The following is a 21992-nucleotide window of genomic DNA, read 5'->3' as shown; positions in this document are numbered from 1 at the left end:
TTACTGAACGTGATCTTCTCTATGATGGGATTGTTCTAGTCCAAATCTCGGCTTGCGCCACGTGATGAACCACCAACATCTTTGGCCGGCTCGGGTTTCGAGCCGAGAACCTGTCGGACCAACTCTTGCATGCGTAGGTCTCTCTGTACCTCATGCGCTGCCTCCGAAGCCGCTCGTCTCTCTTCGGCCGCCTCCTTTCTTGCTTCGGCTGCCAAGCGCGCTTGCTCAATAGCTGCCTGTCTTTCTTCGGCCGCCAAGCGCGCTTGCTCACGCTCACGCTCAATAGCTGCCTGTCTTTCTTTGGCCGTCTCTTTTCTTGCTTCGGCCGCCAAGCACGCTTGCTCACACTCACGCTCGATAGCTGCCTTTCTTTCTGCTTTTCTTTCTTTTCGTTCCTCGGCCGCCAAGCGCGCTTTGCTCATGCTCGTGATCCAAGGAGTCTTGTCTTTCTTGGTGTCGCGCTTCTTGGTGTAGCATCATGTCCATCATCGATTTGACCAAAGCCTCCATAGGATTTGGTGCAATCCTTGGCGTAGATGGGGAAGGGGGAGGGTCAGAAAAACCTCCTAGTGGGGAAATTCTTCTTTGCCACTACCATGCTCATCACCTCCATATGAAGTATTCATTCCGCTTCAGGTAATGACCCCTACTTTTTTCTCATTGGGAGAGTATCCCCATGTTTTTGATGTAGCCATCTCTCACAGAGGTGGTCTCCAACCTTTGGGCAGTTATTATTAACTAATGGAAGGATCTTTTTTTTGCAAAAAAAAAAACGTATGGTCAACTTTTTTATTTACATATTATGAAATCACTCAGTAGAGAATGTCAGTTAGCCACCACCCGGGCGTGAGTAGCGAACGATGCAAGGAGGGAGAGAGAGCAGCGCTCACTAGGGCCGTAGTGATGCTCGGATGGCAGTGGCCATGAAGCGGATATTGACGAGGGATGGCATGGCGCCCCTCTTCGGTTCTATTCTTGCCGGGTTTTGTGCAGTCGTCAACCCGACCTGCTATAACCGGCGTATACAACGTAGAGGGCGGCACTATTTCAATTACCTGTTAACTTTACACAGAGCACTGTGAAGAGAAGAGAACACAGTTGCGTCCAACGACTAGAATGCCACTGCGCACATGAGACCGACACCCTGTAGGCCCCAAAAATTGGCGGCCCTTTCGGTATTTCTTTATTCATTTAATAGTTGACGATCCGTACACCTAGGCCAAGCTCTCGCAAAGCTGTCCAAACTTGGCGAGGGCTGAAAACTCAGGTTTCTGACCTGATTTCGGGAGCACAACGGCGCAAAAACTCCTGTAGGTCAAAAACACCAGTCTAGGACGGATTCCCTCGCAATCTGGTGAGCTGTAACATAATTTCAGCGTGTTGTAATTCTCTGTTTTTTTGCTCTTGGGTGCCCAAAACCCTGTAAACGCATCCCAAGGCTTTCACGGAGCTCCCCTGGTGTTCCCTTGCAGTTTAGGTGCGAAACCCTAAGCCTGCAGAAAAACACAGCAGGCTGTAGTTCTCTGTTTCGGATCGTTTTTAGCAGAGCGAACACGTCTACGCGTGTCCCAAGGGCTCCCGCACGCAATGGGACAGTTCTCCTGTGAATTGGACGAGTTTTCACGCGAGAAAACTCTCCAAACTCGCAATCTTCCGCGATGGAACTGTGCGTACCTGTGGGGGATTAGCAGTTAGCTAATCCGGTTCTTGTTCAGAAGGCTCTTGCCTTGGCAAACGCACATAAACCCTCAGAATTGCGCATATTCATCTGAGTAGCCCAACTAGTGGGGCATTACCATATGTGCCAAAGGGGAGAGAGAGATGCAGGAGAGAAAATCATCGCGCTACATGAGACATAGGAGAAGGCAAGCTTTCCATTAAAGCTGTCAACCTGCACCCACTACTCACACACACACTGTAGGTCACTTGTGTAGTTCAGATCAGCCCCCAACCTCATTTGGGCACTTTCTCTTGCTGAGGTGTCCTCCAGGTTGCTCTCCTTCTGCCAAGTGTCCAGTTTGCCCCTTTGAGTTAATTCCCTAGTTCCTAGTGCCCACTCACTTATAAAGTTGCAAGTGACTTGAGTTTGCCGACGACATAGCCTTGTACTTAGAGGGCCAGGAGGCCAATTTACACAGGTGTGGGCAGGCTCTTGAGACCTTCTGCTGTGCATCGGGCGCATTGATCAACTGGAGAAAGACAGTGGCTTTCTCGGTTGGCAGTGCTCCTGTGCCAGAGTGGATGCCAGGAGAGGGTTTCAAGTGGATTCCCCCAGGGACTGCAGTTCGATACTTGGGTTGTCAGGTTGGTTTGGATTTGTCCCCCGAGCAGCAGATTGCTCCTCTTCTCCTGTCCATCGGGAGAAAGCTGTTACACTGGAGCTCAGCACGACTTTCGCTGGCTGGTAGAGTAGTAGTTGCCAACCAGGTGTTGTTGGCAACTATGTGGTACATCACTTCTTGCTGGATCTTCTCGAGTTCTTGTATCAGCTAGGTAGAGAGGCTGATCAGGAACTTCCTTTGGTCAGGTCGCGACACTCAGGTTGCTCGAGCCAAGGTGGCTTGGTCGGTCGTCACACTTCCTTGTTCTTAGGGAGGGCTTGGGATCATTGATCCAGCACAGCAGAGCAGAGCCCTTCTTGGGAAGTTCGTCGTCAGAGGACTTCTTCCAGGCGAGGAGCCCTAGAAAGAGTTCTTGCTGCAGAGGCTTCGTGCCAAGGTGCCCCAGTCAGGAGGCCCTTGGCAACCTTCGACCAGATGGATCTTTACAGAGTTGCACCGAGTTGGTTTGAGCAGGAGACTGGAGGACCGATTCGCTGTGAGTTTGCTTCGCTCTTGGGAGCTCTTATGGTGTGGCCTAGAGCAGAGACAACCGACATGCACGGAGGAGCGCCTACGACGGCCCCTCGTCTAGAACCCCATGGTTAGCACTCAGAGAGGCCACTTGGTTGGGAGTAGGCCTCATGTTTCATGGGGTCCCATGGCAGCAGGTCTAGGGCGCTCTCTAGGTGACTGGCTAGAGTTCACAAGTTTGTCAGAGGAGGTGCAGGGTGTCCAGCTACAGGGCATGAGAGGGGTTCAGAGCATGTGTCATGACATCTCAGAGTCAGTTCCAGCTGAGTGGCTCACGCCTCTCGAGCCAGTAGCACCCCGATGGATGGGAGCCTTCACACGACTGGAGGTTCTCATCTCAGTCAGGGCTTGTTCAGAGACTGTCCCAGCCCTGTTCTTTGAGCTTCAGGGTGGGGGACGATTACAGCGAGTTACAGTAGAGGCCCCGCAGGTAGCAGAGTGTTGTTTTCAGAGGATCCGAGTTGTGGGCATCTGTGGGAGGACTTGCGTCATAGACCCTGACCCAGCAGCTCTCGAGACAGGACACTGGAGGCTATGGGCTTGGGAGTGTTGTCCACTGGCACGAGTACAGTGGGATCCTGGTGAGTGGCTATGGAGGGACCCCTTCTCTTCTGCAGACCGCCCAGGAGTCCCTTTCTTTCAGTACACTGTTCGGCTTGGACGTCATATACTTGCAGCACAGAGAGAGGCCCGCCCCGCTGCAGCACGTCATTGGCAGGCGGAGGGTCTCACAGTTGAGTTCTTGGCAGGTTTTTGACAGAGGCTGTGGGACTCCAGACAGCCGAGGCGCGTCACTTTGTTCCAGTGGTTGGTTGCACACAGAGCCACAGCAGTAGGGAGCTGGCTTGTGCATAGTGGTCTCTCGGCCGCATGTACAGCCTGTGACCAGTTGGTGGAGAGTCAGCGACACTGTCTTTGGGACTGTCCTTCGGCCCAGCAGGTGTGGCTACGAGTTCTTCGGCTGATGCCTGCCCTCTCCGCGGCTCGACAGTACACTTGGGGGGCAGCGGCTTGGTCCACCCTCACGGGCCCGGCACTACAGTTTGAGCTATCTTCCACCAGCAGGATGATAGTGATACAGGGGGGGCGACCTGCACTCCAGCCTGCTACAGACCTTACTCCACAGGAGTGGTGCAGTGAGAGAGAGGAGTGCTGGGAGCTCATCAACGGCCTAGCTCTTTGGTTCATCTGGCGGGCCCGTTGTTTCCGCATCTTTGAGGCTCGCCCTGTGCCACCAGCAGAGACTGTTCGTGACTTAGCAGAGACTGTTCGTGACTTTTGGCTAGAGCTGATCCATACTCTCAGAGGACAGCTTGAGGGACTATAGGGCAGCTCCGACCGCATGCGGGAGCGCCGCGAGGCTTTCCTTCGACTCTAGCGCCCTGGGCCTTTCTACACCATGATCCAGGGGGTGCTCACATGGCACTACTGTCCACCTGTGTGGCTCTTCCCTCCTCCCATTTCTTGATTTAGCCCCATTGTATATATGCTATTTTTTCATTGGGAGAGTCTCCCCATCATGCTTGTTGTAGCCCTCTCTTGCAGAGGTGGATGTAGCCCTATGGGCAGTTTTCATTAACTAATAGAAGGATCTTTTTCTTGGAAAAAAAAAAAGTTGTAAGTGACTTTTCGAGTGGCCCAGATTTCATTTGGGGCACACAGGCTTCCATACTCATCAAAATTCAGTGCTAACTGGCCCGACCAGTCCCAGACTGACCGACCTAGACTCCCGATGTGAGAAACCCGTTCGGCCACAGCCGTTTCACACTGGCCATGTAATGTCCACTTGCACCTTTTCAAGAGTTCCGGGAAAACAAGTAAAAATAAATTAAAGAAAAATATGTATTACATATTTCGAGAGGGCAACAGGAAAAATAGACCTCTTGGTGACACCTGCCACATCATCACCCCCATTCCCACGACAACAGCGCCGTCGTCGTTAAAATTGGGTGGGGGGGGGGTGGGGGGGGATTGTAACCATATACATGTGGTAGTGATGTGTGTGAACACACTAGGACCGCTGGGGCATTTCTTCCCTCTTTAGGAGCTTTTTTCCCCCGTGCATTGTATATACGCCCATCACTCTAGGGCTATCTATCTTTCCATTGCACACTAAGTAATACACTCTCTATTGTGTGCCTTGAGCTTCCTTCGTCTTCTCCAAGCTGTGTGCGTTTCTCTGCAACCCTAATTCCAACAATTGGTATTAGAGCAGGTTGCGTCCTCCCGTGCTTAGTCGCCAACTGCTCCAGTACACGCCTGCTCACTTTCTCCGATTTGAGTGAGCTTTGGTGAGCGTTCGCAGGTCGACAAATATTTCCGGTGAATTCGTAGATCTCGGTCTGCTCAAATTTTTGATTTGGGCTCATTTCGGCCTCCGTTTCAACTACAAGTAGTACTGCATAGGCTATTTCGTCATTTTGTGCAGAATTTCTGTTAGTGCCGTTTTCTGCATAACAGGTGTCTTATAGTCTTCTACGGTTTGTGCTATATAGCACGTGTTGTTCCCGCTCTGTTTCTCCTATTTTCGGGCAGTTTTCACGTCAGATGCAGCATTTACCATGGCTGACAACAACAACACAGATGTGTTCAAGATGTTTGCTGCTGACGACAGGTTGGATGGGGACAACTACCCTATGTGGGCTTATATGATGCAACATGTTCTTGTGTCAAAGGGCGTCTGGAACATTATGCAGGGCATTGATGTACATCCTGGTTCTGAGGATGTAGGCGATGTTGCAGGTCTTGCTGTAAGGATTGCTGCTGTTAGAGTTGTTTTGCCTACGGGAGAACTAGCTCGTTGGGATGTAAAGGATGCGCAGGCTCATGCATTGATTGCGTTGTCTGTGAAGCGCACCATTGTTCCTCACATCCGCTCAGCAAAATCTGCAAAACAGGCTTGGGATATTCTAGCAGGTCTTTATGCAAGCCGCAATGAGGCTAAAATTGCTTTGCTGCGTAAAGAGTTGGAGTCGAAGATTATGCATGAGGAAGATGATATGGACACTTTCCTTGCTAGTGTCAAGGATATCAATGAGCAACTTATTTCTGCAGGTGAAGTCATTTCAGACAGTTCCCTTGTGCAGACTGTTCTTGATGCCTTACCAGATTCCTACCAGACTTTTGCTAGTACTTGGAGACTGATGACCCAAGGAAATCCTGAAGTTGTTAAGTTTGATGCATTATGCACATTGCTGTTGTAAGAGTCACTTTCTAGAAAAAACAGGACTAGACAGCGTGCAGTTGAACAGGCTTTTATTGCTTCTCGAAGAAAGGGTGGTAACAGTAATGCAGCCACTTCTTATGGTTCTGCTGCGAGTGGCAAAAATTCTGTTTCTAATGCTTCTGCTGGCAGCAATTTGTGTGGAAATTCTGGTGATAAGGGCAAAAAGAAGATGCGTTGCCATTATTGTAAAGCTAATGATCACTTGATCAAGTTGTGTCCTAAGTTGAAGGCCAAAGAGGCTAAGAAGAAAGAGGGTGGTTCCACTGCAAATGCTGGTTCCACTACAAATGCAGCTGTTGTTGAGTCTTCTGTGAAAGGAGACTGTAATGCTGATGTTGATGCAGAATGGGCTTTTAGCGCAGAGTGCACTTACAATCCTGCTGTCCATGATGCATGCTTGTCAGTTGCTGCAGATTCACATGTGTGGTATTTCGACAGTGGTGCTACAAAGCACATTACCTCACATCGTGAATTGTTTACCTCTCTCGAGTCTGTCCCTCATGGGAATTCAGTCACTTGTGTCAACAATGCCTCTTATCCAGTTCAGGGAGTTGGAAAGATTGTGCTTACTGCTGCCAATGGCAGTTCTTTCACACTTGTTGATGCACTTTCTGTACCTGGGATCAAGAAGAATCTCTTGTTTGTATCCGCACTTGCTAGACTTGGACTTGTAGTCAAATTTGTGGATGACAGATGTACAGTTCATGATCTCAGTTTTGGTAATGAAATTGTTGTGTCTGGCCTTTTGTGCCGTGGGCTGTATAAGCTCACTTTGCATGCGAAGTGTGGACAAAATTTTGTAAATGTTGTTGTAGATTCAAGGGCTATTTCAGATGCAAAACTTTGGCATGCTCGTTTTGGTCATCTGAATTTTGCCAGTTTGCTGCGTTTGCAGAAATCTGATATGGTTGCTTCTTTGCCGCCTCTTGAAGCACTTGTTAAACATGTTTGTGAAGGCTGTATTCTGGGTAACATGCAGCGTTCTAAGTTTCCAAAGGATGGTTCAGTTCGGGCCACATGCAGGTCGCAGCTTGTGCATAGTGATGTTTGGGGGCCCATGCAAATTCCGTCCTTGGGCAATTACCTGTACTTCGTGACTTTCATTGATGATGGGTATTTCCGCTTAAAGCGAAGTCCGAAGTTTTTATGTGCTTCAAACAATTTCTGGCTATGGCTGAAATGTCTCGAAATGTACTATGGACACCCTATGTATATGTCTCATGAATTTAATGCATTTGTGGCTAGTCGTGGGATAAAACACCAATGTATAGTGCCTTATACACCTCAGCAAAATGGTGTTGCTGAGAGGAAAAATAGGTCACTTACGGAAATGGCACGATGTATGGTCAAAAGTCAAGCTTTGCCGCATTCTTTTTGGCTTGAGGCCATCATGTGTGCCACTTATGTACTTAACAGGTGTCCTACGAAAGCTCTATTACTCGATACAAAGCATGGCATGATAGAAAGCCTTCTATTGAGCACATGCGTGTTTTTGGTTGTTTGGCATATGCTTTGGTGCCACAAACACAACGTAGAAAATTGGATGATAAGGTTGTCAAATGTATTTTCGTTGGTTATAGTGCTGAAAGCAAAGGTTACAGGTTGTATCATCCGCAAACAAAACGTATTCTGGTTTCACGGGATGTAGTGTTTGTGGAAGATTCTGTTCAGCCCTTGTTGTCATGTAGTAGAGACAGTAATGTAAGCTCACAGGACATTTATGACACTTTGTTGCCTCTTTTCAGTGGTGGAAATACGAATGTAATTTCCAATGAGGTAAATGTATAGCCTATGGGGGTTTCTGAAAATGTTACAGACCAGCCTATTACTGATGCAGATGTACATGATATACTTGATGAGGAAAGGACTGAAAATAAACAGGCTAGAGGTATGCCAAAATGGCTGGTGCACACTTTGCGTGACAGTAAATTGGATGCACCTTTGTCTAGTCGTACTCGTTCAGGCTCTCGCCATGCATCTTATGCATCAGATTGTTATGCTTTGGCTGTGTCTAGTTTACATGATGTTGAGGAGCCTCTATCTTTTGATGAAGCACAGAATTCAGAAAATTGGATGGCTGCCATGTAATCAGAATATGATGCACTTATAGAAAATGACACATGGACTTTATGTGATTTGCCTCCTGGTAAAAAGGCCATTGGTACAAAGTGGGTTTATAAGTCGAAACGCAAGCCGGATGGTGAGATCGATCGCCATAAGGCTCGACTTGTTGCAAAGGGTTATGCACAGCAAAAAGGCATAGATTATGAAGAGACTTTTGCTCCCACTGTTGTATGACTACTGTGTGTTTTCTATGTGCATTGGCAGCTCATTTTGGTTGGGATGTACATCAATCAGACATTGTTACTGCTTTCTTGAATGGTGACATATTTGAGGAAGTTTATGTAACGCAGCCTCGCGGTTTTGTTATAAAAGGACAAGAGGACAAAGTGTGCAGATGTAAGAAGGCTTTGTATGGGTTGAAGCAATCTCCTCGTGCTTGGTATGAGAAAGCTGACACTCATTTAATGAAACGAGGCTTTCGTAACAGTCCAACAGAAAGCACATTGTATGTAAAGCGTGAGGATGATGTACTTCTCATTGTGGTTCTTTATGTTGATGATTTGCTGATCACTGGACCAAATGAGAGACATATTGCTAAATTTAAGGCTGATTTGAATGCTACTTTCAAGATGAAAGATTTGGGGCTGTTGCATCATTACTTGGGTATACAGTTTAAGCAGTGTGATGGTGGTATTGCCTTGTGTCAGAAAAGTTACATAGAGACATTGCTATGTAAGTTTGGACTTGAGGATTGCAAACCTATTGCCACTCTCATGGAAACAGGTTTGAAGTTGAGTCTACATGATGCTGGCGATCCTGCAGATGTCACTCTTTACCAAATTGCTGTTGGCTGCCTCATTTATGTATGCAACACGAGGCCAAATATTCAGTTTGCAGTCTCATAGGTGCAACAGATTCATGCATAGCCCAAGGTCTAAGCATCGGCAGGCTGTCAAGAGGATTTTCCGCTACCTTAGTGGCACCTTACACCTTGGCTTGTTTTATCCCAAGGGGGGATCATTGCCGCCAGACTTACATGCTTTTTCGGACTCAGATTGGGCTGGTTGTTTTGACACGCGAGTGTCCACAAGTGGTGTTTGTTTCATGCTTGGCAGTTCATGTATATCATGGCTGAGCAAGAAGCAACCTACTGTGGCCACTTCGAGTTGTGAGGCTGGGTACAGGACAGCCTTCACAGCTACGGTTGAGTGTGTATGGCTCAGACACCTTATGACTAATTTGGGTGTTGGACAGGACACTGCCAACACTATCTACATTGACAGTCAGAGCGCATTGGCAGTTGCGAGGAACCCAGTCTTTCATGCTCGCATAAAGCACATTGAGGTGTATTACCACTATGTCAGGGAGAGGCTCTCAGCAGGAGAGATCAGCTTGGCTTATGTGCCAACACAGGACAACCTTGCAGATCTTTTCACAAAGGCATTGTCTCGTGAGAAGCTTAAAGCTTTCCACAAAGCTTTGGGCTTACTCCCCTTTGTGGATTGATCATGTCCTCAGGGCATGGCACTTCCCTTTACTCATGTGCCAGCTCTCGTTCACCGCATCACTCCAGGGGGGATTTGTTACCATATACATGTGGTAGTGATGTGTGTGAACACACTAGGACCGCCGGGGCATTTTTTCCCTCTTTAGGAGATTTTTTTCCCCCCATGCATTGTATATACGCCCATCACTCTAGGGGTATCTATCTTTCCATTGCACACTAAGTAATACACTCTCTATTGTGTGCCTTGAGCTTCCTTCGTCTTCTCCAAGCTGTGTGCGTTTCTCTGCAACCCTAATTCCAACAGGGATGCTAAATATAGGAAAGAAGGGGTTTTCTTTTGGGGGGCGAATGAATAGCGAAGGGAGGGGAAGGCAAGGGTATCAAGGAAGGACCGTGAGGGGATGGCAAGAGCTAGGTGCGATGGGAGAAGGAGGCATTATCTTCATGACGCCGAGGGCTGTATATGAAGAGGAGGTAGCGCCAACAACATGGAAAAATTAAAGGAAAGCACCATACAAAAGGTGAAGGTTGGGGCAGTTGAAATGCCGTAAACTGTATCAAGGAAGGCATCCATGAGGGGGGAAGGCGAGGAGGAACGAGAGATGGGGATGGCAGGCCCATGGTGCAAAGAAGAAGAAGGTGAGGGGAGGACTCTCTCCCTCTATCTCTCACTTGGCCTCGGCAAAGGAGAGGCGTATCTCTTCCTCTCGACTAAGTGTAGCAAGAGGCTCGAACTCTCTTGCTATGGACTAAGCAAGGCAAGAAACCAAGGACATAAAAGAGCGAGATGGGGAAAAGAAAGAGAGGGGACGAGAAAGGGAATTGTGTTGTGAAGCAAAGCGGGAAAAGCAAGAGAAGGGAGAAGAAGATTGAAAGGGCACAAGGTGCCAATCTCGCTCTCGAGGACGACAAAGCTCTCTCAAGCTTGGAAAGGAAAATAAAAGGAGGTTTTCTCTTTCCCTCTTGCTCTTATATCTTAAGAAAGGGGAAACTATGGTGATAGAAATTGACAAACAACATCAAAAGCTCGAACATAAGGATATCTAGCGGGGTTCAACTCTATTGAGAAGATATTTGAAGTAAATAAGCGGTTGGAGGCGGCCATAGCCGTGGAAATCAAGCGGTGCAAAGGAGACGCATTCTGTAGACCGAAGAGTAGTAAAAATCGACCGAGCATAAGCATAAGGGAAATTTTGGGAACTAAGGAGCAGGGGAACTATACAGGGTTGAGTTTTCCTGATAGGTACAGATCGCTTCCATTGAGTTGGGGATTATCTGAATAGGGGTTTGCAAATCAATAGGCATACCGACAACGGCATATGCAACCGATTTGTATCAGAGGTTTCAAATATCAAATTAATGGAAGCATTTGTTGATTGCCAGTGCCAATTAAGTGCTAGTAGGGGTTACCCAATCATATTAAATGTAAAAGAAATGCGAATCTAACTTGATGCGGCAACGTGGCGGGAGCCTGCATACATTTTGGAAATCTTTGAGATAACACTCTCTCTCGTATCCGTGCGGTGGTGGCGGCAACACGTCTCACTGAACAGGTGGCAGATCGTCCTGGTGCATGCAGACATGCGATTGTGAAGCAATGGGCAGTTGTAGAAACGAGACAAGCCCCTCCTTTCCCTCTCGCGTGAGCGCTGCTGTTGTAGAAACGAGGCAGTCCCCCTCTCTTGCGAGGGCTCTTTCTTGGGAGCTCTCTCTCTCTCTCTCTCTCTCTCTCTCTCTCTCTCTCTCTCTCAGCTTTCTCAGGCCCTGCTGGAGGACGGCATGGGGATGTACATGCCTGGGTGCAGAGGAGAGCCAGGTTGGATGGATGCAAGGCGAGTGTACGGCCATGTTGGAGGGATGAAGGGCAGAGAAATGGGGAGAAATGCAGAGCGATGCCAGGGTGTCAGAAGGACATCTTCCTGTTTAACTAATAAATTTGATAAAAGAGACGCCAGTAGGGAGTGGTATCTTGTTTTAAATTTGTTTCAAGCCATTATTTCTGTCTTGTGATATGATTTTATTCTACAATTGCTCTCTATGGGTCACTATATCTTCTTACTAACACAAAACCACTCCTAATTGTACGCATTTCACTTGGTTTGTGCCTTGGCTGCTTCTCCGTCTACAGCTAGAAGCCCGGCGCTTTCCCAATCGACCCCGGAGAGACGCACACTCCGATGACAACGTGTTGCCAGCCATCAACTGATTGGCCACCTATCTTTGAAAAGGTGCCAGCCTGTGCACCCTGGGGCTTTGATTAGCCTTGGGAGGTTGAGTGTGTGGCACGGGTTAAGTTCTTGTGTGAGGACAGGCCTTCGTAAGATGGCCCATCTATTTTCATATGAAGCATTGGTTCAGGAGTCCCGATGAGATGGGTTGAGTTCTCTTGCGAGGACAGGCCTTCACAAGATGGCCCAGCTATCTGCATATGAAGCATTGGTTCAAGAATCCCGTGTAGTCCACGCTCTGGTAGAGCCAGCCGCCACACACCCTAGGGAGAAGGACTACCTTCGAGAGTGTAGGTGTCCCGAACCAAAAAACGTACTGTAGGTATACTTGCTGCATTGGTAGCGTGGCTAAAACTGCCGTGTGCGGGGTCTCCAAGATTGTCCCAATTTCATAACCAATCCTGGATAGAAGCGAGAGGTACTCACTCTCTCCTCAGGTTGGGGAAGTAGACCAAAATGGGCAAATCTGCTTCGACAAGAACATTAGAGGCTGGGTTGAAACCATGGTGCCACTGTTGAAAATGAGCCCTGATTGCTCAGATGGCGAATGGACTCATCCAAATGACCTTCGAAGCCATCTCGGGAGTCTCAAACTCGATCTAGTAATTTTTACGCCCGAGGAGCTGTATGTCGATGATCTTTTCTACCTCCGCAAGGAGGCAGGCCTGTCGCCCACCTCGCCTTTGCTGGGCCGGGTGCCGATAATCTTGCAGATGACACAGGTGGCTTGAAGGCGCTCCACCTTTGCTGCAAGGCTCGGTTGCTCCCTTGGCGATAGAGCAAGTCGAATGGTTGGCTCTGCAGGGTCAGGTGAGAGGGCGCTTCATCAGTGTTTCTCTGGGGCGGAGCAGGAGCCTTCATCCGTGTCTGCTGCTGTGGAGAAGAAGAGGCGAGTCTAAGTCGAGGGAGGCAAGTCGGAAAGCCAAGTGCGAGCGGTTAGTTTGGGGTGGGGGGGAAACGGGGGAGGGCGGGGGGGCTGCAGCGCGAGGGCAGAGGGCAGATGGAGAGCAGCGATGGGGTACACATGAGCAGTCAGCACGCTGAGCCTTTACTAGAGGCTTAGAGTTCGGAGCAGTGTTTGTTATTGCAACACAAATGTTTTACCTAGCTTCTTTACCATGCCCATATTGGACAAACCCTGCAGGATGAAAGCATAGGTTGGTGGTATAAAAAGTAGTGTCTTTGACCATGTATTTGCATTATTTGTTTTTATTGACGGTATTTACAAGCGCTGGCTCTACATCTGCTCTTGGCTGACAGTATATCATTTCCGACCTTTGCAAGATGTTACATGTACTTATCGAGAACACCGTCTTGCCCTTAATCTGCAAGGTTGACCGTCTTGCCCTTGCTGCCTAATATGCAAGGTTGTGGGCCACAGTTCTTTGGTAGTGCTTTATTTCAGACATGCTTCTAGAGCAAGTTTATTTTAAGGATGTGGTCGTCTCCCCTTTGGGAAAAGGCTGCTTCATGGTTCGAATCGAGACATTGGACCAAGCTGATAAAAGTGTCTCGCATGGAACCCTATGGATTTGCACACGGTGTTTACCTATCTCAGGCTATGGACCTCTCTTGCTTGGGCAAGGATCTCGCAGTTACAGTGAGATTGCTTTGTTTTCTCCATAGTATTTGCCCTTCTAGTGATTGGGAAGAGTCTTGGAGTTCTTTGGGGTGAGGATAGGGTATCCCACACTCACTACTCGTTATGCTTAACCCCTCTCGTACGAAGGGTATTCCTTTCTTTATCTCCCCACCATCCATAGCGGGAATACTAATAAGGTGTTTCTCATTGGAATTCTAGGTCGCTAGTGTGTGTGTGGTAGACCATGCGGGTGCTTCAAGAACATGGACAAGAATCAATTGACCGATAGAGACAGACGTGCCTCGGACCTCGTATGACATGTATATAGTCCTACGGATTCCACAACTGCAGTTCCTCCACGAGACATCCCCTCTTCTCCTCTATAACACAATAATACCACCATTTTCTCTAGAGCGTTATGATTTTCTGCTGACTGTATGCCTTCTTGTACTTGTAGCAATATTAGAGATGAGACTCTTCAAGCTTTGTTGACGACTCAATGTGTGAAGAATTTTTCACCATGCGTCAAAAGCATGTAAGATCATTGTAAGAAGATTTGAAAGGTTTGAAAATAAAGAACTAGATGTGGGAAATTCACTGCCAGCATTGGACCTTTGGATCACTGCCAAGTATGCAACCAGAAGAGAGAGTCGTTGATTTTCTAACACCCCAGCCGAAGGAAGAGAACGTGGTTGGCATCCCCCCCCCCCCCCCCCCCGGGAAGATGAAGCATTCTTTTTCATATCTTTGGCTTGCTGTGAACATTACTAATGAACAAACTGTTAGCTTTCTTCCTCAGTATCTGAACTCCCAATCTCATTTGTACAGGATCGCCAAATCATATTTCGAGAGTTTCGTGGAGCTGTGATCACTTTAGCTAAAACAAAATTTTGCAGTGAAGATTCTCTGCTTGACGATAAGGTACGATGAGCTTCTTTGCTTGATGTATATAGTATTGTTAGCGAATTGAATGTCATGAATGAAATGTGAATTTTAGCACTATGCTGTAGATTAAAGGAGTTTGAGTCATCTTTAGCATATGAATCGTCTTGTTCAGTACGACACATGAGGAAAGTAATTCACCGGTTGCTTTTTGTTGTATCGTACAAAGAACTCTCCCAAGTGTACAATATCCACTTCAAATCCTGTTGTTGTGCGTGAATTACATGTGTATATGTATTTACGTGTGAATGAGGTGTGCGTATTTCTTGTGTGCGTAATGATTGTATAGAATGTATGATGTGTGTAGAATACGCATATGAGAGAGAGAGAGAGAGAGAGAGAGAGAGAGAGAGAGAGAGAGAGAGAGAGAGAGAGAGAGAGAGAGAGAGAGAGAGAGAGAGAGAGAGAGAGAGAGCGAGAGAGAGAGAGAACTTAAACATGCTAGTGTTAGTATGGCTAGTGCTCACATATCCTAGTGTGTAATATAAAGTTCGTGGTTGTGGTTTCATTTAACCTTAAGTGTCTAGCTCAAAAATTGTCCATTTTAGTTAAATATCGCAGTAAATACCTTAGTTTTTGGCATGAATGTTTGTATCTTGGTTGTTTCATTAGTTTGATCTTGTATACGAAGACCAAGAAAGTGTTGTTTCCCTAGCAGTGAGAATGACCACTGTGTTCACTGAATGCATGAAAGAAAAAATATTGTCCCTACACAAAAGGTAGAGTATTTAATACTTCTTTTAGTGCTAGGCTTCATTAAGGCCGAGTCTACCTTGCATCTCTCGAGTTATGACAGAAATTCAGTATGCAGATTTTTGTATTGATGTATGCTCTGCTAGGCTTCATTGAGGCTGAGTTTGCCCTGCATCCCTAGAGTTATGACAGAAACTTAGTATGCAGATCGTTGTATTGATGTGTGCTCGAGTGTGTGCGTGTGCGTCTCAGCAAGATGTGTTGGTTATGCAAGTTGACATCGAAAAGGCCTTTGATACCATGTTTTGGGATTATATCGCAAAAACAATGCGAAGGCTAGGAACCGGACCGAAAATCTTTCAGGTGGTCTTTCTCTTATACGCTCATAGCACTTTTGTAGGATTGTTGGGTGGTTCTCTCACAAATGCTTGGACTCTAGGGCGTTCGGTCAGACAAGGGTATCCTCTTAGTACTTTGGTTTATGCAATTGTTTCGCATCCCTTGCTGTTGCATCTTGAGGCCCTCACTTCCTCAGGCCGTTTGCATGGTCTTGCTCTACCTTCTAGAAATCAATTTATAGGCCAAACATATGCCGATGACTCTCTTTTCATGCTGAGAAATGTTAAGGAGTACAATAGATTATGTATGCTCTGCATTTATTTGGCTTGGCAGCTAGTCTTGCATGTTAATTTTCGTAAATCCAAGTTGCTGCCTCTAAATGAATGTGATTGACACAAGATTCTATGGCGAGAGGAGGTTGTTTCCCCTCTAGCAGCATGTGCGACTTAGAATTGCTCAATGCATCATGATGGCCTATGTGCAATTCTATTTACCACTTTTATGCTGGCCACTGTCGCCTTGGATCTCTTATGTCATGTATGTCGAAACATTTATGGCGTATATCCTCCCACAAGAAGGGATTGCGGTTTTTATCTATGGATAAGTTATGGATGCCAAAGCGATTGGTGGGGATTAACATTTTGGACTTACGTCGGCATGTTTTGGCCCAGAAAGCTATGCTTTTGCCTATTCTGGTGGATGAGCGGTAGCCTTGGATGCTCATAGTTTCACATTTATGTAATGGTATTGTCACACAATGTTTTGGTCATTGGCATCCTTCGTATTGGGATGTCATTTTTGGGAAGCTAGATGGCCATATTCTGGGATGTCCCTTCACTTCCGCCTCTTGTTGCGGATTGGAAGGCTGTTACCTTGCAGTTATCCTGGCATGGTCACGAATCCCTTCAAGGAAACTCACTTTGGTTGGAGAACATTCATTGGAGTAAAGCATTTTCTTTTACTCTGATTTAGCGCTCTCCTCGACAAGCATACTTTCCTTCACAAAAAGGGAGCTGCCAGGTTGATCAAGTGGTGGATGACTGGAGACAAGTTCTTTCTTTTCCGGCTACCGCTATTCGTTATGAGCTGGGACCTCATTATCGACAATTGTGGGAGAAAATTGAGCAGTTGCTTGCCGATGTTTCTCTGGTGCCTCCATTACTTGGGGACGCTCGGCGATTGGCGTCTTACTCACACTGGTCAGTTTATGCTTTGATGCATGGATTGTAGCTCATGGAAATCAATTGTGGTTGCTCTCCAAATCTCAGTTGTGGGGCAAAGAACGCTATCTTGCATTTGGAAGAATCATACCATTGAAGGAACGCATTTTCCTATGGCGAAGCATGGTGGTGCTCTACGAGTTGGCACTTTGTTGCATGTACGACGTATTGCCTCCTCTCGTTGTGTCCGGTGTCATGGGGCTGACGAGACTGTTCCACATTTGCTTTGGGATTGCCGCTGCTCCCGGACTTTCATCCGGAATCTTTCATAGACGGTTTTGGATTTTTGGGCTTCTCCAACCTGCACAGTTTCCGTTTGAGGAGTTTTTCAGTTGGGTCAGATTTTGGGTTATGTGGACCATTTGGCACCAACGTAACTCTCAGATGTTTCATGCATTAGAAATTGACCCTTTCCCTTCAAGTTATCGCTTGGACAAGCTCTACACTATGCTTATAATGTGGGAGATATCTCTCTTGAAGCCTATAGGATTTTCTTTGACTGTTTTGGAGCATTGCAGTGCTCCTCCTTTTGTACTTCTTTACTGTGGGTTTTCCTCGCTTTGAGGTTTCCCACTTGTAAATTAAATCAAGATTACAAAAGAAAAGTGTGCGTGTGCGTGCGCACACGTTTGGTGTGGGTGTGTGAAAGCATGTATTGATACCTAGTTCTATACCCACTATTGCGCATCGATGACAATAGTGGGGGTGTCCTAGTATTTAGTCAATACTATGCATGATGGAGCTTATGGCTATATTGTATTGTGGATGACTACCATGAGTCTATACCTCGCACTTTCCTTTTAAAGGTGAATTTGGGCTTATGCTGGATTCATCTAGGTATGTAATTTTTTGCTACACAAAAGATAGTATTTCAGCTAGACTTGATTCGTAAGCCCTTTCTTTGGTGAGAGGAGAAATGGTGAGCCTAAATAAGTGGTATGTACCAACAAAGTAAGAGTGGCTCATGTCCACCATTATTACTCTCTTCTAATGGTGCTTGCATGTTAATGCATGCGTAACATGCAATCACGCTTCATCTGCCAGTTGGTGGCAGTGCGGCATTGGTCGATATGTATGCCAATTGTGGTCTACTTAAAGAGGCACAAATGGCATTCAGCCACCTTGTAAGATGGGACATCATATCATGGAACATTTTGATTGCAGGTTACACCAGGTATGAACGTCGCATGGAGGTGTTGAAATGTATTGAGGAGATGGCATTACAGGGAATACAACGAGATATAATCATGTTACTCTGCAATTTGAGAGTCTCTTTTAATGTTTGTACATCACATCAGGAAATTTTGGATCCAAATATCAAATCTCTTGGAGACAATCTCTTACTTAGCAACAGCTTGGTGGACATATATGCAATGTTAGGCTGGTTTTCAAAAGCTCTTGAACTGTTTGACACTCTTCCTGCTCGCAACAATATTTCCTGGAAATGCGCTAGTCAACTAGTAAGCGAAGTGTGGCTGCCTGCTAGAAGCACAAGAGCGCGTGGTGAAACTATCAATTTACAAATACGATAGCAAGGACTGCACTTTCGACAAGAACCAAGTGACACAAAGTACCATTCAGCATTGAACTAATTTCATTTCTGCCAGAGTATCCAAATTTGGACATGCAAAAACGAGTATGCGTATGTGATGTATGCTCAAAGACAACATGAGGCGGTTAGTGTCAATGCTTGATCCGACAAATTTGGCACATGCCAGAGGATGTGCAGGTTTGGCGGGGGTGCATGTCTTGCTGTGGCACATACATAGTGGAAATACTGATCACAACAATAATTTAGCAGTTTTCCATGTGTGGTGTTGGTCATTGATGTACAAATAGTTCTTCATGAACTTCGAGTGTGATAGATGTACCATTATTTGGGATTTTCCTCAGTTCATCATAAAATCTTCATTACGTACATAGGTAGAATGCAGCAAAAAGTGATATAGCAGGATCCGAGTGAGTTTGATCAGATCATCTCTGCCCATAAGTGGTATCTCGTGTTGCATGCACGAAAAATATGCGTGGATAAAGATTCTGAGATTACGACGAGATTCTGGGATTGTGAAGCTTGGCAAAAGGCCAACGTAAGTATAGAACTAGGGGACTTGGCCAAAAACAGGAAGTGCAGAAATAGGGGGAAATCACTAGAGGAAGATGAGAACACCTGGGTAGATTGGCATCTCAATTGGCATAGGAGGGGCAGTTAGCATGTGAGCCTTGAGGAGGCCACAAGGGTGAGCAGCACCTCTAGTATAGATTTTTCATCCGCTAACTCACTCCAACACAGCATAATTCCAAAATTAGAATTTGGGGTTTAGTGAGATGCTTATGGAGGATGATAAAAATTTCAAATGCACAAATCTTTGAATGTTTATAGTGGTGCATACATACCATATGCAATTATCTTGAAAACAAGCATGGTGGTACAATGACTAAACAGGTAATTTACTGTCCTTCCACCTTATAGATTCATCAGTTTGACTTCATAACACGATCCCTCCTGCAAATTGCAAGCACATCTGAACAAGAAATTGTCTTCTTTTTGTTTTTTGACTTAAAACTACACATGTAAAATCTGAATCTTCTTGTGTAGGTAGATAAGTTGGTAAGACTACACTTGGCCCCTGTGCTGTCTAGGGATTGTGAAGGAACCTCGAGTGTTCTCAAAGATGTCGATGCCATGCAAACTGTTTTTGAGGGATATGCCCCTCAATTACAGAAGCTCTTTTTTGAGACACTCCGTGGGGTTGGTACAAGTGATGATACAATACTGTTACGGACTTTGGATCTCTTTTCTCAAGTATGTGTTCAAAGGTCATCTCATTCGTTATTATATCATGTTAAGGTTGCACGCATGCACGTGCACACACAATCTCTCTCTCTCTCTCTCTCTCTCTCTCTCTCTCTCTCTCTCTCTCTATATATATATATATATATATATATATATGTGTGTGTGTGTGTGTGTGTGTGTATACGTGTGTGTGTGCACGCACGCACGCGTGTGTGCGCACACACACACGTGTGAGAAAAAGTGCTTCTTCTGATCTGCCGCTTTGCATTACTTGGTCCATGTACAAAACCCTTAAAGATATTCCATGAGACCATCAAGTAAAATCCCAAAACAAACCACTTCAGCCTTAGTGTTGGCCTCGTCATCTCCGTCGTCGTCGTCGACATAGCCTAGACTTGCATCAGTCACATGCATTCCCATTGTACCAGTTTGTGCAATCAATAGTAGACCACTCTCGCCGACGAGAGTGGGGCCTTCGGAGGAGGGTTTTACTTCTCTGGTGTCGTATTTCTCTTCTCTCTCTATCTCTCAGTCTCATACACTTGCACGCACAGTGTCCATTCACTTTGTTGTGATCATAGCACTCTCTCATTAAGAACGGAAGGCTCTATACATCAAAGGATAAAGACTCTCTCTCTCTCTCTCTCTCTCTCTCTCTCTCTCACTCTCAAATGAAATACATGTTAGTCTCCTTGGCCATATTTTTTGGTTTGAAAGATGAGAAATTCCCACTCACGAGACTATTTAAAGGGGTTTGTGGCGGGGGGGGTTTTGCAAAATTTTGAATGTAAGGTTTTGGCTAACTAATGCTGAAGCTGCTATATTTTCTCCTTCTTGCAAAAATTGAAGAGGTATAAGCCACAATGGGGATTGCAAAGAGAGCGGCTTCTCTGTGCGTTGATCAAAGGATTATATCAATGTGACATTGGCTTTGGAGATGATGGTGCCATGTACCTAGACAATGATATCAATTTCATGGAGTTTCAAGTGGCTATCTACATTTATGCTACTGCCATCAAGGTATATTTGCTGACTCTAATGCTCTTTGGGAAATTAAGTACATGCTTGAAAAAGCTCCTCTACACATGTTATCTAATTTTAGAACAAATTTATGGTGTACGCTCATTTTTGTATGTGCACATGAACATGCTCATTTAATTTAGTCCACTTCTTAGGGCGAGCTATAACACCTCTTATACAATAGAAGAATGAGAAGCTAAGCTCATAAATACCTGCATTTGGCTATACTTTGTAATGTAGAACTTTCGTTGCCACATTATTGGAGTTGAATGTATACTACATTTTAGCATTCATCTTTTTGGCCTACATAACGTCCTAGTAAAGTTTTGAACTCTTGGGAGCAATTGCGGACGGCTGGATAATACTTGTTGGTTTGTGCCTTTCCCTTTGAGAGGGGCATTAATGTGGCATCATTTTAGTATGTAGTATGTTCACTTCATTAATAATGTCAATCAGTAGCTGATTATGATTAGCTTTGTATCTGACTAATTGATCATTCATCGGTTACTTTTCTTACAAACGTGAAATTTTGACATTCTATTAATCATTGTCTTCTTTCTTTCTCCTGTATGACATGTAAAATATTATGTTCTCTTTTAGTAATGAGCGAAAGGAGGCCGAGGGACTCTGATACTCTTGCTTTTAGAGGGGATCATGGACTCTTTGCACAATGTGGGCTATTTGTTCTTTCTATGGGAGGAAACAAGTGCAGGGTTTGAACTGGAGTGTTGTTCACATGGAGTGCACCTGACAATAGAGGCGTCAATTAATCTCAAGGAATTGGGGGGAAGGGGGGTTCAAATGATAGATCAACACATAATATTATGCAAATTTGGATGTAGAAACAATTCTAACATATTGTTTTGTTAACATTTCCAATTCTTTGGCTGCCTTTATAGGATCAAGGTGCAAACAGTGAGCCCTTGATAATGTTGAATAGCTTTATCAAGGAAGCAGTCATACCCAATCTTTCAATCGACCTTGACACACTCTTAAATGAAGATACAATTCCAAATCTTCCGAACATAAACACCAAGGGTGCTGATCGGAATTCTCCCGGCAAAGGTGCTCGAAGTGTGCCCGGATCAAAAAGATCTACTCCAAGAGAAGGAAAATTACCTCAAGGAGCCAAATCAGCTCCACAAACTCCATTGAGAAAGAAGACTTGACATTTGTAATTTTACTTGTCCTACCCGTCTTACTTACAATTTTGCAAAAACATCTCTAAAATGTGGAAAAGAAATCACAATGGCAATTTCTAGATTTGATTTTGTTTAAAATTGGTCTTGGGTTCATTTAATTTACATATTAGTGAAAAAATTTGGCCCAATTTTATGAAAAATTAGTATTGCTGGTTAGAAGCAAGAAGAAAAGTAAATACTGTATAGAATTTGAGAAAAATGCTCTACAAGTTTTTAAAATACTTTCAAATTTTTGAAATGTCCTCTTTGGAAAAGCATTAGGAGGAATTGTGTTGAGATCAGGAAAACAATTTTTCCCGAACACTGTGTATATGTGACGGCAA

General features: G+C 45.5%; 1 protein-coding gene across 2 annotated transcripts in view; it reads left to right on the top strand.

The window, feature by feature from the left end:
• The window catches only part of LOC147426066 (uncharacterized), an 80074-nt gene extending 58327 nt beyond the window's left edge, over positions 1-21747 (top strand). For both annotated transcript variants that reach the window (XM_086497806.1, XM_086497807.1), the window contains exons 9-12: positions 14288-14380; positions 19250-19456; positions 20297-20467; positions 21367-21747. In XM_086497806.1, coding sequence (XP_086353932.1) covers positions 14288-14380; positions 19250-19456; positions 20297-20467; positions 21367-21636 — 741 coding nt within the window. In that variant the 3' untranslated portion in view covers positions 21637-21747. The remainder of the gene's footprint in view (positions 1-14287; positions 14381-19249; positions 19457-20296; positions 20468-21366) is intronic.
• The last annotated feature ends 245 nt before the right edge of the window (positions 21748-21992 follow it).

This window comes from Adiantum capillus-veneris, chromosome 24, assembly GCF_014529385.1.
Source record: "Adiantum capillus-veneris isolate H3 chromosome 24, ASM1452938v2, whole genome shotgun sequence".
Classification (NCBI taxonomy): domain Eukaryota; kingdom Viridiplantae; phylum Streptophyta; class Polypodiopsida; order Polypodiales; family Pteridaceae; genus Adiantum; species Adiantum capillus-veneris.
This window is presented reverse-complemented; position numbering and strand designations above follow the sequence as displayed.